This window comes from Delphinapterus leucas, chromosome 19, assembly GCF_059928025.1.
Source record: "Delphinapterus leucas isolate spDelLeu-1000000601 "Yukka" chromosome 19, BTC_Dleu_Yukka2, whole genome shotgun sequence".
Classification (NCBI taxonomy): domain Eukaryota; kingdom Metazoa; phylum Chordata; class Mammalia; order Artiodactyla; family Monodontidae; genus Delphinapterus; species Delphinapterus leucas.
Window position 1 is genome coordinate 10,094,951 of NC_143147.1, and position 12,513 is coordinate 10,107,463.

At 45.7% G+C, this 12,513-nt stretch overlaps 1 protein-coding gene across 2 annotated transcripts in view; it reads right to left on the reverse strand.

Moving 5' to 3' along the window:
- The window catches only part of COX10 (cytochrome c oxidase assembly factor heme A:farnesyltransferase COX10), a 111,053-nt gene that overhangs the window by 27,636 nt on the left and 70,904 nt on the right, over window positions 1–12,513 (reverse strand). For both annotated transcript variants that reach the window (XM_089900313.1, XM_022560934.3), the window contains exon 5: window positions 6,741–6,811. In XM_089900313.1, coding sequence (XP_089756439.1) covers window positions 6,741–6,811 — 71 coding nt within the window. The remainder of the gene's footprint in view (window positions 1–6,740; window positions 6,812–12,513) is intronic.

Consider the following 12,513-nt stretch of genomic DNA (forward strand, 5'->3'; position numbering starts at 1 on the left):
CAGGGAGCCTCTAGGCCAGGCACCCACACTCTGCAAGCTGCCCTCTAGGGCTGGAGCTTGGGGCCCAGAAGGCAGAAACGGGGCCCCAGCCGCCAAAAACAAGTGTTAGATGCTGACAGCGAAAACCTGTGCAAAAGCACCTGGTCTCATCCTCCTCGGAAGAAACGAGGGCTGTCTCAGGAGGAACTACTGAGGACATTCACTTTAACCACTCCCAGGTCCCCATCTGCCCTCCCCTCCGCCACCCGAGAACTACGAAATCCGTTTTATCCAATTAGGACCAATGCTGCAAGTAAATACAGAGCTTCATCACACAGAGGGCATTCAAGGACACTGGATACGCGTGTGACATGTAAGTGGCAGGCAGGCAGGAAGTTACTGGTGAGAATACAAAACACCAGAAAAACGGGGGGCCCAGAGGTCTCAAATTCCTTCTTGATTTTGCCTCACTCAACCCCGAGTCATCCAGGCTCCCAGAGCCGTGGTCCCCTGGGCGGTGCTGCGGCTATGCCGACAGCCTCAGGGGCACAGATGCAGGGGTGTGGCCCACAGTTAACAGAGGTCAAGTCTGCAGGGAAGAGCCAGTCCTGGAGGTAAGACAGCACCATCTGACCCCTGCAGCCCCTCTCCAGACATTCTTAGACGCAGACGCTGAGCTCTTTACCAAACGCACCGAGACTCCGCGACCAGCGGTGTGCGTAAGGGATGCACCTAAGTGATGTGGGGACAATGTACTCAAGTTCACCAAGTGGCCCCCGAGCCATTAAAAATCATGCCTGGTGCATATGAGGCCCTCAGGATATTCGTGTTATATAAATAATCCTAGGCAGTGGACATAAACACATGGAAGACTCAGTCTTCGTCTTGGAAGAGCTCACAACATGGTAGTGGAAGACGCCCAAGGGCAGGTGTGTAGTGCGCTGAGTGGTGCAGCGGCAGACACAAGCGCAAAGAACAAGAAAGCCACCAAGACCAAAGCCCAGCACCGCGTTACTGCAGCGTGGACAGAGCGATCCGTCCGGGGGCAGCCCCGCTTGGCTGAAGACCTACCCGGGCATGGAAGGGCAAGGCTAGCACAGCTGGCAGGGGTCAGAGAAAGCAGGGCATTTTGGTGGAAAACGCAGCAATTCCACTTAGTGACAATACAACATAAAAGCGTGAATAAAAAGGAGAACAGAGGGATGAAGCTGGAAGGACTAGAAAGGATCAGACTCTGAAAGGCCTTGTATGACATAGTAAAGAATTTAAAACACATTTTTTCCCCAAATATGTTTGGAAGACCCCAACAAGTTTTAAGCCAGACACGAGTGTGATGCTTATCTGCCAGCTGAGTGGAAGATGGATGGAGAGGGGGTGAGCGAGAAAGCAGAGAAGGCGGCTGGGGCACTGCTGTAATCACCCCACAAAACGGAGGATGGTCAAAGGGCAGACGCCAGGGCGATCCAGGTGGTGGAAAAGACACAATATGTTGAATAGTCAGATGAAGGGGATAAGAGAAAGAGAAAGTCTAGAATGAGTTCCAGGTGCCTGACTTTAGAATGTAAATTAACAAGCATAGAAGGAAAAAGAGACTTGGGAGAGAAAATGATGAGCTTACGGAATGTGAGATGCCTCAGGGCTCCCAGAAGAGAATTTCAAAGGGTCCAGGCTCGGAAGAGGAGTCTGGGCTGTGGGCACAGCACTGTGGAGGGCAGCACCTCAGGGGAGAAGTGAGGTGGGAAGAGGACCAGTGACAGGGCGCAGACGGGGGAGGGAGGGGCAGAAAGGAGAGCCGGAGGCCCCATGCCTACTCACCCTTTGGTCCTCAGCTCCAAGACCCCACTCCCTGATGGTCGCCCTGACCTCCTCGGTCTGGGTCAGGTTCTGTGTGCTCCCACCTCCCCTGGGCACCCCCCAGCACAGGTTCTACCGCTACCCCTCCAGTGTCTGGCGTGGGGCCTGTCTGGCTGGCAGGTGTATTCAAAAATTACATTTGTTGAGTGAGCTGTACCTTGGACAGCACTTAGGGTTCTCATGCTTGTGTGCCCCCCTCTCTCCAACGGGATTCCACGAATGGAGCCCATGTCATTTGCCTCTTCGTCACTCTAGCAACCAGCACATCCTCTAAGGGACGACATCCTCCATAAATGCGTCCTGATAATGACAGGATGAACGAAGCATTCACTAACCTGCCACTGGCTGGACCAACTTAACCATGAAAATGGAAACATGCACTTTCATTTTCTGAGTTCCCTTATCTGCCAAGTGTTTTGCTTCCTTTTCCCCATCCCTTGAATCGAATCTGAATTTCTTTTTTATGTTATTGCCTGATAAGTATGAAAATATTTGTATTTCAAAGCAGATTTGGAAAAAGATGAAAGTTCTGCAAACGACTCTACGTTCCTCTGGAGTGTCAAACCCACTCCCCAACAATGCACTTCAGTTTACATGGTTTTATCGATCTTACGTTGTCCCCCCAACAACGCTACGAGATGAACAAGGTAGGAGATACGATCTCACCCTGCACGTGAGGAAGTGGTGGTGTGGGAAGAACCATTCACTGACTTGCCCAGGCTCAGTGAGTGAGATAACGTTTTTCCTAGACTGCAATGACCACAAGAAGAAGATCTGAAGACTGAGATGTTTTCTATTACATACAGTTTTTAAAGATTGCTAGTTCACTTTTTCCGATCATCAAGTTAAAACTCGATTATACCAAATCTGCCTTTTTTCTGAAAAACTGAATGAGTCTTTAAATTCTATAGTGCTTTACAATTTTCAAAAGTTTCACACAGATGTTTTCATTATTTCCTAACACTATGGGATTATATGACCTTCTTGATAAGAACGTCAGCTCCTCTGACGTCTACCTTCACTCTTGCCTTTGAGTCTGCAGATTCAACCTCCTCAGTGGGTTTCGTCACCAGCAAGGTGAGTTCTTGGGAATGTTCTTTGTCTGAGAATGAAAGGGAGCTCTAAGCCCAAGTCTCCCCCGCACAGCGATGACCAGAGCCATGACAGTCTGGCCAGGAATGTCCAAACAAGTCAGCTGACCTTATTTATCTTTTCCAATTTATAAGACATAAAGATATTGAGAGTCATTGAATAAAAAGCTATTTAAAGGGGTCGGTGTGACAATGCCTACCCGCAAACTGATTTAGGTACATCGTACTTTCCATTTATGCTCTTTCTTCTCTTCGAGGCAAAATAAACAATTGGAATTTGTATGAAACAGCCTTAAAATAAGGGAATTCTGTGAACATCACAATTGTCACCGTCACTCCCTTCATGTAGGTGGCATTTGGTCACCACTCAAGCTGGACACTGCTGACAGGGAGAGGGGACACCTCCCACAATTCTGCTGGGACAACGGGTATAAAGCAGGCCCGTCCTGGGTAAGCTGGGAGGACGGACCCCTTGACTTCAGCCCACATGACGGTCACACTCGTGGCAGAGTGCTGTCCCCGAGCATCTCTGGTCACAGCCCTCACCTGGGACGCACTCACACAGGCAGCTGCTCTCCTCTTTCTTTTCACCATGTCGGTTTAACCCTGGGTCAGGCTGAAGGGCCAGTGAGTCCATTCCCCTCCCCGCTCGTGTCGAGGCCACGCACGCACTCGCCGTGGGTCCCACTGGGAGCTGGTGCTTGGTGTCCTGTCTCTGGCTTGTACCCAGCGATGCCTTTGAAATCCATGATCTGCCGCCGCTACAGAAGTCACTGAGGCCGCTCCTCTAATATCATCCAAGTGCCCCTTCTTTCTTACTTTTTAAGAACTAAGAGGCAGAAGTTTGGTCTCCCTGGAGTGGTGTTTTCTTCTCATGGACAGAGAGACTTTTACAGAGAGTTATGTGCAGCTGTTAGGAACTCAGGGTGTGGAGTCAAGTGGACGAGGCCAAATTTATTCATCGTACTTGGATCCCCAGTTTTCTCACATGAGTACTGGGAGGAATTTAAAAGCATCTACCTGGGCTTCCCTGGTTGCGCAGTGGTTGGGGGTCCACCTGCCGATGCAGGGGACGCGGGTTTGTGCCCTGGTCCGGGAAGATCCCACACGCCATGGAGCGGCTGGGCCCGTGAGCCATGGCCGCTGAGCCTGCGCGTCCAGAGCCTGTGCTCCGCAACGGGAGAGGCCACAACAGTGAGAGGCCCGTGTACCACACACAAAAAACAACAACAACAACAAAAAATCTACCTCACAGTGCTATAGTGAGACTTAAATATAAATAACGCGTATAATGCTTTTCATTATGATGTAAGTGTGGTTTCACCAGGAAATGTAGAATGACATTTACAGTTCAGCTTTATTAACTATGTGAATTTGATATGCTTTTCTTGTGATCTTACCATTTATCCCCATTCTATTTTCTGTAACCCCGACTTTCTTTACATAGTTCTCTACTTTACTAATAGCCTTATGAAGCCTCTAATCCTTTCTGGAATAAAGAATAAGTAAGCAATAAGGCACTATTCTCTCTGCCAGCTCTGAACCCTCCCTGTCGTGTTTTTCTAGAAGGGAAGCCACCTAGGAGCACAGAGAAGGCAGCCAGGCACATGCGAACTGCACCGACAGTGCACACAAGCGAAGAGCCCCTTCAGGGAGCTCCCCCAGGTCCTCAAGAGCTCTGAGAACGACCAGTCCAGGCATGTGCTTCTTTCCTTCAGGACTGCTATATTACTTTAACTCCCTAGAATAGAATTTAGTTCACTTAAACAAAAATTTTCAAAAAAAACTGCAATCACTTGAAAAAGATAATGAAAATAAACGTCTACAGTATGTCTGTCAAGTGGATACAACCAAGCTATGGACAAAGGCTGTCAACAGCAAACGACCTTTAAGGATTTCTGCCCCAGATTCACGTCACCGCTGCCCATCAATAACGACAGGGATCACACTTTACCTGCCAAATTGTGACTAAGTCTACAAGGTTGTGCAGATCCATACGGGCCCAGATCAAATGGGACAGTAAACACTAAAAGAGAATTTCAGAGCAAACTGGCTAGGCTTTGGACTTAAGGCCCAGTAGCCGTTATGAATGGGAGAGCCACCAAAGCTGAGAGATAAATGTCAACGGTCGTCTACAAGACTTTCTACTATACCCCTATGGCCACTCATTTATAAAATATCTGTGTAGAAGAAAATAATTTACTGAATTATAGTAAACACTAAATGGCAAGATATTAAGTCTTCAGTTTTAAAACTATGATTCTCAATGCAAGATTTTGCCCCAGACTCATAATAGCTCCTTGTACCTATTTAATAAAATACATCCTAGCTAGAAAAATAAGTCTGAGTCTAGCTTTTTCAGGCCTATAATTTGCCCTCTAGAAGAGCAATTACAGTTTATTATCATAAATGAGATTCTGCCTCGGTCATCTTGCAAACAAAAGATAAGTTACAAGTCTATCAAGACTAATAATCGTACTGTAGCCTCTTCCTTTAACGGAAGGGCACTGCCAACACCAGCCACCAAGGCTGTGATGCTCCTCCCTCCTGGATGTACTGAGAGACTGTGCTTTCCTGGGCGCGAGGAAATGAGCACGCTGGGCGAAGTAAGACGACCTACTAGAAGAATGACGGCCTTTATCTGATGACCATTCCATGCCTAATGGCTGTTTGCTGGGCTTATCCCGTTTCCCTTGGTCCTAAAGGAGTACGATTTCACTGAGGAAAAAAGCCTGGACAGAAATTCCAAACAAGTAGGAACGCACCAGTGATTTCAGCAGTGGCAGGAGCATCGTTTAGCTTTTGAGATGGGTTACAGGGCTTACATGTGCCCTCTAAAACGACTTTACTCAAATCAAAGTGCTTCTGACACTTTCTAAACATAAAGACAGCAGAGAGCTGCATCAGATCTCAAAAAGGGAAATAAAGTATCAGTCAGATATGAGATTTCTGTTCTTAGGTGTTTTCATCTGGATCTACTGCCCTTTTCAATATTTAGATTAAGAACTGAATGGCTGAAAGCAGCAAATACTAAAAATTACGTTTACACAGACATCTGACTCATCTGAACTTGTTTCCTTTATTGTTTTGCTTGATATGTATGATTATTTGATCCACAGTGTTACGCCAATGAATCTGAAGCTCCGTGAGGGCTCCGCCGGGACAGGTGGACAGAGGTTTCTCTGACTTAGAACAGTCATGCAGTATGAACCACTGGCCCTTTCTATTCTTCTCGGCCTGTGCTGCCATTAGACTTTAAAAAATATTTTAAAATGCCGGTTTCGAGGCCTCCAGGAAGTAAAATGTTTAATTATTAACCATTAGTGGTATTAAAATATTTATATGCCTTTTAGTTCTACTTAGTTGAATTTGGTGGAGAGGACAGTAAAGGATGCAGTGCTTTACTTGGGGTCTAACAGTGCTCTCAGCTCATCTGAAAACATAAGGATTCAGACATAGCTTGCTGCTGAGACCCTGTATGGATCTGTCTGAAATCACCTGTGTTAATGGAATGTTTTTACCTTTAGCCACTATGAGCAAAACAAGCCCACGTCTCAAAACCGAGTCTAATAAGGAAAACTATTGCGTCAGTTATTCCCACAGCAAAACTGCCCATCTCAGATCCATTCTGAGCTCTGAGCCCTGCATTTTGGTTAGAGTTGGAGAGCACTACATATCCCCCTCCCCGTATGTCCCTTCGCGGGTGGGGTGTTCTTTTCACTTTACAACTCAAGGCAAAATACTGGGAAATGATTCAGGATGGACAAGCAAATGAATGTTCTGTAACATGGAGGAGACTGACATTCATGATTTTACCTGATCTGTCCACGAACCAGAGGTCTGTTCTTTGTCCTATTCATGTTTGAATCAAATGGAACCTCAAAAAACTGCAAAAAGATTGAAAACAAAACAAAACATTAAATACAGTGTGAAACAATTATTCTCTTCTGCTTTAATTCTACAGTTTTTTTTCACAGTAAATTTCATTTTAATTTTGATACTACAAACTCATACTCTTGCTACTCTCTAGAGAAAAATTCTCCGGGAGAGACACATTTTAAAAAATATATGCACTAATTACCAGGAACATGCACAGTTCTACTTTTACCCGCTTTGAAAACCACGTGTTAAACACACAGTTGCATTCCTCAAAGCCAATGTTTCAGGTTTAGAGCATTAGTGCTGTCCACAATTTCAGAACTTTTCACACATCCCAAAGCCTGTGAATCAACCAAGAACCAGATGACCACGGGAAATGGGCTACTAGAGCCAAAGCCAGGTCTGAAGGGAATAAGATGCCAGATGAAACCATACACAAGTGATGAGGTTACGCCGAGACTAAGGCCACATGCCCCTCTGCCTGGGACAGCTCTCCTGTACACCTGAGACCAGGGTATCACACCTGTCACTGTCTTATGAACACAGCCAAGTGCCCGTGGGGATGGAGACTTAGGTGGCTTCTAGGTCTGAGGCTGCAGGAAATATTTAGTGTCTGGAGCCTTAGTTTCCTCAGCAGCAAATGGGAACAGTTGCTCTCACCTACCGGCGTCGGGCAGTGTGTGACGACACTGCTGCCATGCAGGCCGAGAGCTGCCGCTTCTCCCCCACACCTGCACCCGCCCACAAGACTCCCAGCCCCTCACAAACCCGACCCTTCCTTCAAGACTAAGGTCCGGTTTAATTGAAGCCTGAACCTCTGACCTGATGTGATCCCCTCCTGCTTTCAATCCCCATGGCACCTGCCTGAACCACTTGGAAATGTGGCTGCACCTGAGGTGAAATCGAAATGCTGCAAATACAACAATCACTTGTCAAGAATTACAGAATTTAAAAGGTGATAAGTCTGTTTCTGATTTCACATGATAGCAGTGTCACTCTAGTTGGTAAATGAAAATACAGACTGTCCATTTTTTGGTTCAATCTTTTTTTTTTTAACTTTACTGAGGTCCACTTGATATACAATAAACTGCATGTATTTAAAATATATGATTTGGTTAAGTTTTGACATCTGTACACACCCCCGAAGCTATCACCACACGAAGACACCGCACGCATCCATCTTCCCAAAAGCTCGGTCATGCCCCCTTGCAGTCCCTCTCCCCCACCCTCCTGTCCACACCTCATCCTTAGGCAGACACGGAACTACTCTGTGCCCCTATAGACTATTTGCATTTTCTAGACTTTTACGTAAATGGAATCAAATAATATGCCCTCTCTTTGTCTGGATTTTTTTTCACGTGGCATAATTATTTTGAGATTCCTCCTATCACTGAGTGTATCAATAGGTCATTCCTTTTTACTGTTAATATTCCATGACATGGTAATACCACAATCTGTAGGTCCATTCACTTGTTGCATATTTGGGTTGTTTCTGGGTTTTACCTATTACGAAAAAGCTGCGATGAACGTCTGTGTATAAGTCGCTGCATGAACACATGCTTTTATTTCTCATAGGTAAACACACTGGAGTGAGTCATCGAGGAGATGCATGTTGAAACTACTCAGGAAACTGTTCCACGAGGTGGATTGCCACGTTACCTTCCTGCCACCAGAGTATAAGAGGTCCAGTCCCAGAGCCTCCAAGAACTAAGCTTTGGGTCATCTCTTGTGGCAAGGAACTACAGCCGTCCAAGGACAAAGGGCACGCGGACTGGCCAGCAGAAGAAGGTATTTATAAACACCAGCTACAACCCTGCGACCAGTTGCAGAAACAAGGAATGTAATAGTTCTGAGTATTTTCTCCTTGTTTTACTATAAATATGTTTGTATATATAAACCACATTTTTTATTTGTCTCCCATCCTCCTACCACTGAATATATGCTAGTAATATTTACTCTCGTGCCTCAGTATTGAAGTTACACAGGATCAGCTGGAAGAGAAGTGAACATTCCCCCAGAGATGAATAAAGGGACTTTGCCTCCTCTTTCAGGGAGTGGATCAGTGAACTGTTGGCTGTAAGGAGAATTTCATCATGTTCAGCGTACACACAACTTTTTGCTATCGCCTTATCTGGAAGTACGACTGAAGGGTGTATCCGAGCGCCAGGCCGACAACGGCGAGCTGTGACGGGTCTGTGCCGCGTTGATTTAGCTCACCGGGAACCATGCTGCCCGGAACGCCCTCTCCCCACAGCTGTAGCTTAGGGGCAGCCACGGAAGCACACATGAGATCTGGAAGGTGGGAATGCAGGAGCGGCCATGTTTACACTTGCAAAACTGGTGTGAGGTCTGGCTCTACTGCGGCTCACACGTGGCAGCTGGGATCCGTTGGCTCGCCTCGCTGGCCCGGAGCGGCACGGGGCCCGCAGCTGCCCCCCGAGCTTGTCCACGTCTCGTGATCCTGGGCCAAGTCTGTGTGCTGTTCCATGGTCAAGTGCATGCTCTCCTGCAGGTCAACCTGCATCATCAAAGGTGCAGGCTTGGAAGCAGCAGGAAACAGACTCGTGTTCCAGTCTTTTCTCATGCACTTCTGCTCCTCCTTGCGGATTCCGGGTCACTCCTGCTCTCCTATGCTTTCCTCAGGCCTGGCACCAGGTACAGGGGCAAGAGGCTTATGGGACTGCATCACATCCATGGTCCCACCAGGCCTAATCCCTTATATCTCTCAAGTGGTTCCGACATCCTGATCAAACCTTAACTGATACAGGCCTCTTCTCTAATACTTTCAACAGGGCCGCTGTTTAAAAGTAGTTAACTGTCCAGTATGACCATCTTATGATCTCAATGACAGGCTTCCTGAGATATGTGAATTTCCCATCCTTAATGTTAAAGAGAACTACGCAAATAGGCACTCAATAAATAATTTATTAAATAAACCATCACTGCAAATAAGTATATTTGTAGACTGAACTACATGTTGAAACGATTTACAATTTATAAGTGTTAAAAAATTCTTTGAATGTGTTCAAGTTACACATAATTAAAATGTTCCGCCTGTCACATTCCCTCCCTTCCCCAATATTCAAACACATTCTATAAGTATTTGAACTATTAATTTCACAGGACTAATGAGGATTCCAATTACAAATCACGTTATTTAAATGCTGGTAAGGTGTTATCCAATATAACACAGAAACTTGTATAAATAACTATCTTGGCAGTTCTCAAGTCTGTGTGCGCGCGTGCACACACACACACACACACACACACACACTTAGTTCAGGAATTCTAATGAATGGTTTCATCTGGATGAAAGAAGATGTTGTATTTTCTCTGTTTCTGGCAAGTCAGCCACATCCAAAGGTGGGGACTGAGGACTAGAGCACAGCAACTGAACTGCAGGGTGCCAAAACTTGGCAGTAGCTTCTGACTCCCACGAACGCTCGAATTTATCAGGACAAGCGACATCTGGGTAGAAATACCAAGCTGACCAAGACTTCTGGTTCACTCCAGCGAGGGCTAGACAATTCCTCCGAGCGCATTATGCTGCTTTACGCTGTTTTTCATGCGTTTCCTATAATGCCTTTCAGTGAGGTTCACTGCTTTGGTTTAGCTATTGAAACCACATTCCCAAAACGTAAAGCAGCGGTGATGCAGATGAGAAATTTAAACATTTTAGAACATATAGCTGGCGTGATAATCTACTCACATTTTTCCCCTGTGCTTTGCAATTTTTTCATAATGTTATTATCATTTCAGTTGGCTCCAACTACGTCCGAAGCAGAGAAGTAAAACTGCTACAACTTGTGTTGAAAATAAAATACAAATACTGTCTTACCAACCCTTAGAACACACTGTTCGGCCCGCCTTTTCATATACCCTCGCTGCTTCGAATAACACCCCCAGTGATACGCTTCGGTGAACACACTTGGACAGCCGCTCAACCCAGGCCTGTCCTCTCGGGCCCTTCCTTTAGAAGGCTCTAGTCATTAGGTCTCAAATGGCCATGTCACCCAGTACTTTACCCGCGCCCCCCCCCCCCCACACACAGTGACTGGTTTACTGAGTGGTATCCAATTCAGAGTCTTTCCTTGGGATTTTACAAACCAAAAGCCCAGGAAGGTATGTCCTCCCTTCTCTTGGGTTGCCTGTGGCCATGGAACAGGATAAAGGGAAGTGGAGGACAGGCCCAACACCGATTCCTTGGGTCAAGTTACCTCCAAGGCTCCACCTCCGCCCTTTCCAGTTGAAGCCAACACCATATGGGTCCAGGCCTCTTAGTTCCAACATCCCAATACAGGAAAGGCTGTAAGAACTTCAAACGTCAGAGCAGTGCATTGCCCAGGAGTGAATAATACTTGCTTTTCCTTCAGCAAACAACTTATTTTCTGTCTATGTTCATTTCCAAAAGAAGTTTTTCTCTCAGTCTCTTTCCCTCATAAAAATCCGTCGTTCTTCTGGAATTCATTTAAAATTTCCCCTTTAATCCCGGCTCCCCACCCTACCAGCCTCCACTGGTGACACTCCTCCTAGTTTCTTGCCTCCCAGCTATCCTATGAGCTGTTATATGAGTCAGGCTCTTGGGGCTGCAAATGGTAGAAACACAACCCAAACAGCTCAAAGAAAAAAATGGGGTTTAATTTCTTACTACAGGGCTGTGCCTGCTTTTAGGAATTACTGGGTCCGGTGCCAAATGTGCTGTCATGATTCTGGCTCTTTCCGTCTCTCGCATCTGTCCCGAGTACTCCTGCATGCAGGCGCCTTCCAGGAAGCAGGCAAAATGGCACGGGCAGCCCTAGACTCTCATCCTCCTGGTGACCCTAGCAGAAAGTTTATTTCCTGATACCTCCAAAAGAAAAGTCCAGAACAACCATGGCCATGAAACCTCACAGCTAGGTGATGATGCGACTAGGCTGTGACCACGGGGAGGGTGCAGGTGGAGAGACACAGTGATACTGTATCGCCCTCAAATCGTGAGTGTTATTTTCTCGATAGGAAAGGACAATTCTATTACCAGAAGAAAATGGGAAGATGTTAGGCAGACGGATGCAGTGAAATTATTTCTAACTCACTGTAAAGCTAATGGCCCCAAATCATTTCATCTCACGTCATACCTATAAAATAACTTGCCTACATTACTCCTAGTTTAAGTATCTGAAAGGCATTAATCATTATAAACACAGTAAATAATTTATATTAATCTTTGTCTCATAATCAGTTTGGGGATCAAGAGCTCTGTCTATTTAATAGAGTAGTAAATGGATTACTTTTTCCTCCTTGTAATCACATGAAGATATGGGTCACTATTACACCAATGGGTAAATATTTATTAGATTCCTAGTATCAGATTTGTGCTTTTCTATTATACCATGCTTTTATATTAGTAGATAATTATTATTACTCCAGAGAGATGCTGCTCAGATATAAAATATACTTATTAGCCCTTCTAACAGATAACAACGTACTTACAACACTACTGAATTTTGTAAGCTAAAATGACACAGACACCAAAAGCAGGTCGAAATGTAACTTGGCCCTAGTGATGAACTTCCTATTCCTATTTTGATTAATTACACGCTATGCAAAAAGTAGATGTGTTCTAGAGATGTCTGCAAGTCAGGCTCAGGAAATATTGACTTTGATAACGAGGTGCAACTTTTTCTTCCCCTATGCTAAATAATGGGGGCAACGTTCTTCTAAAGACTCAAAG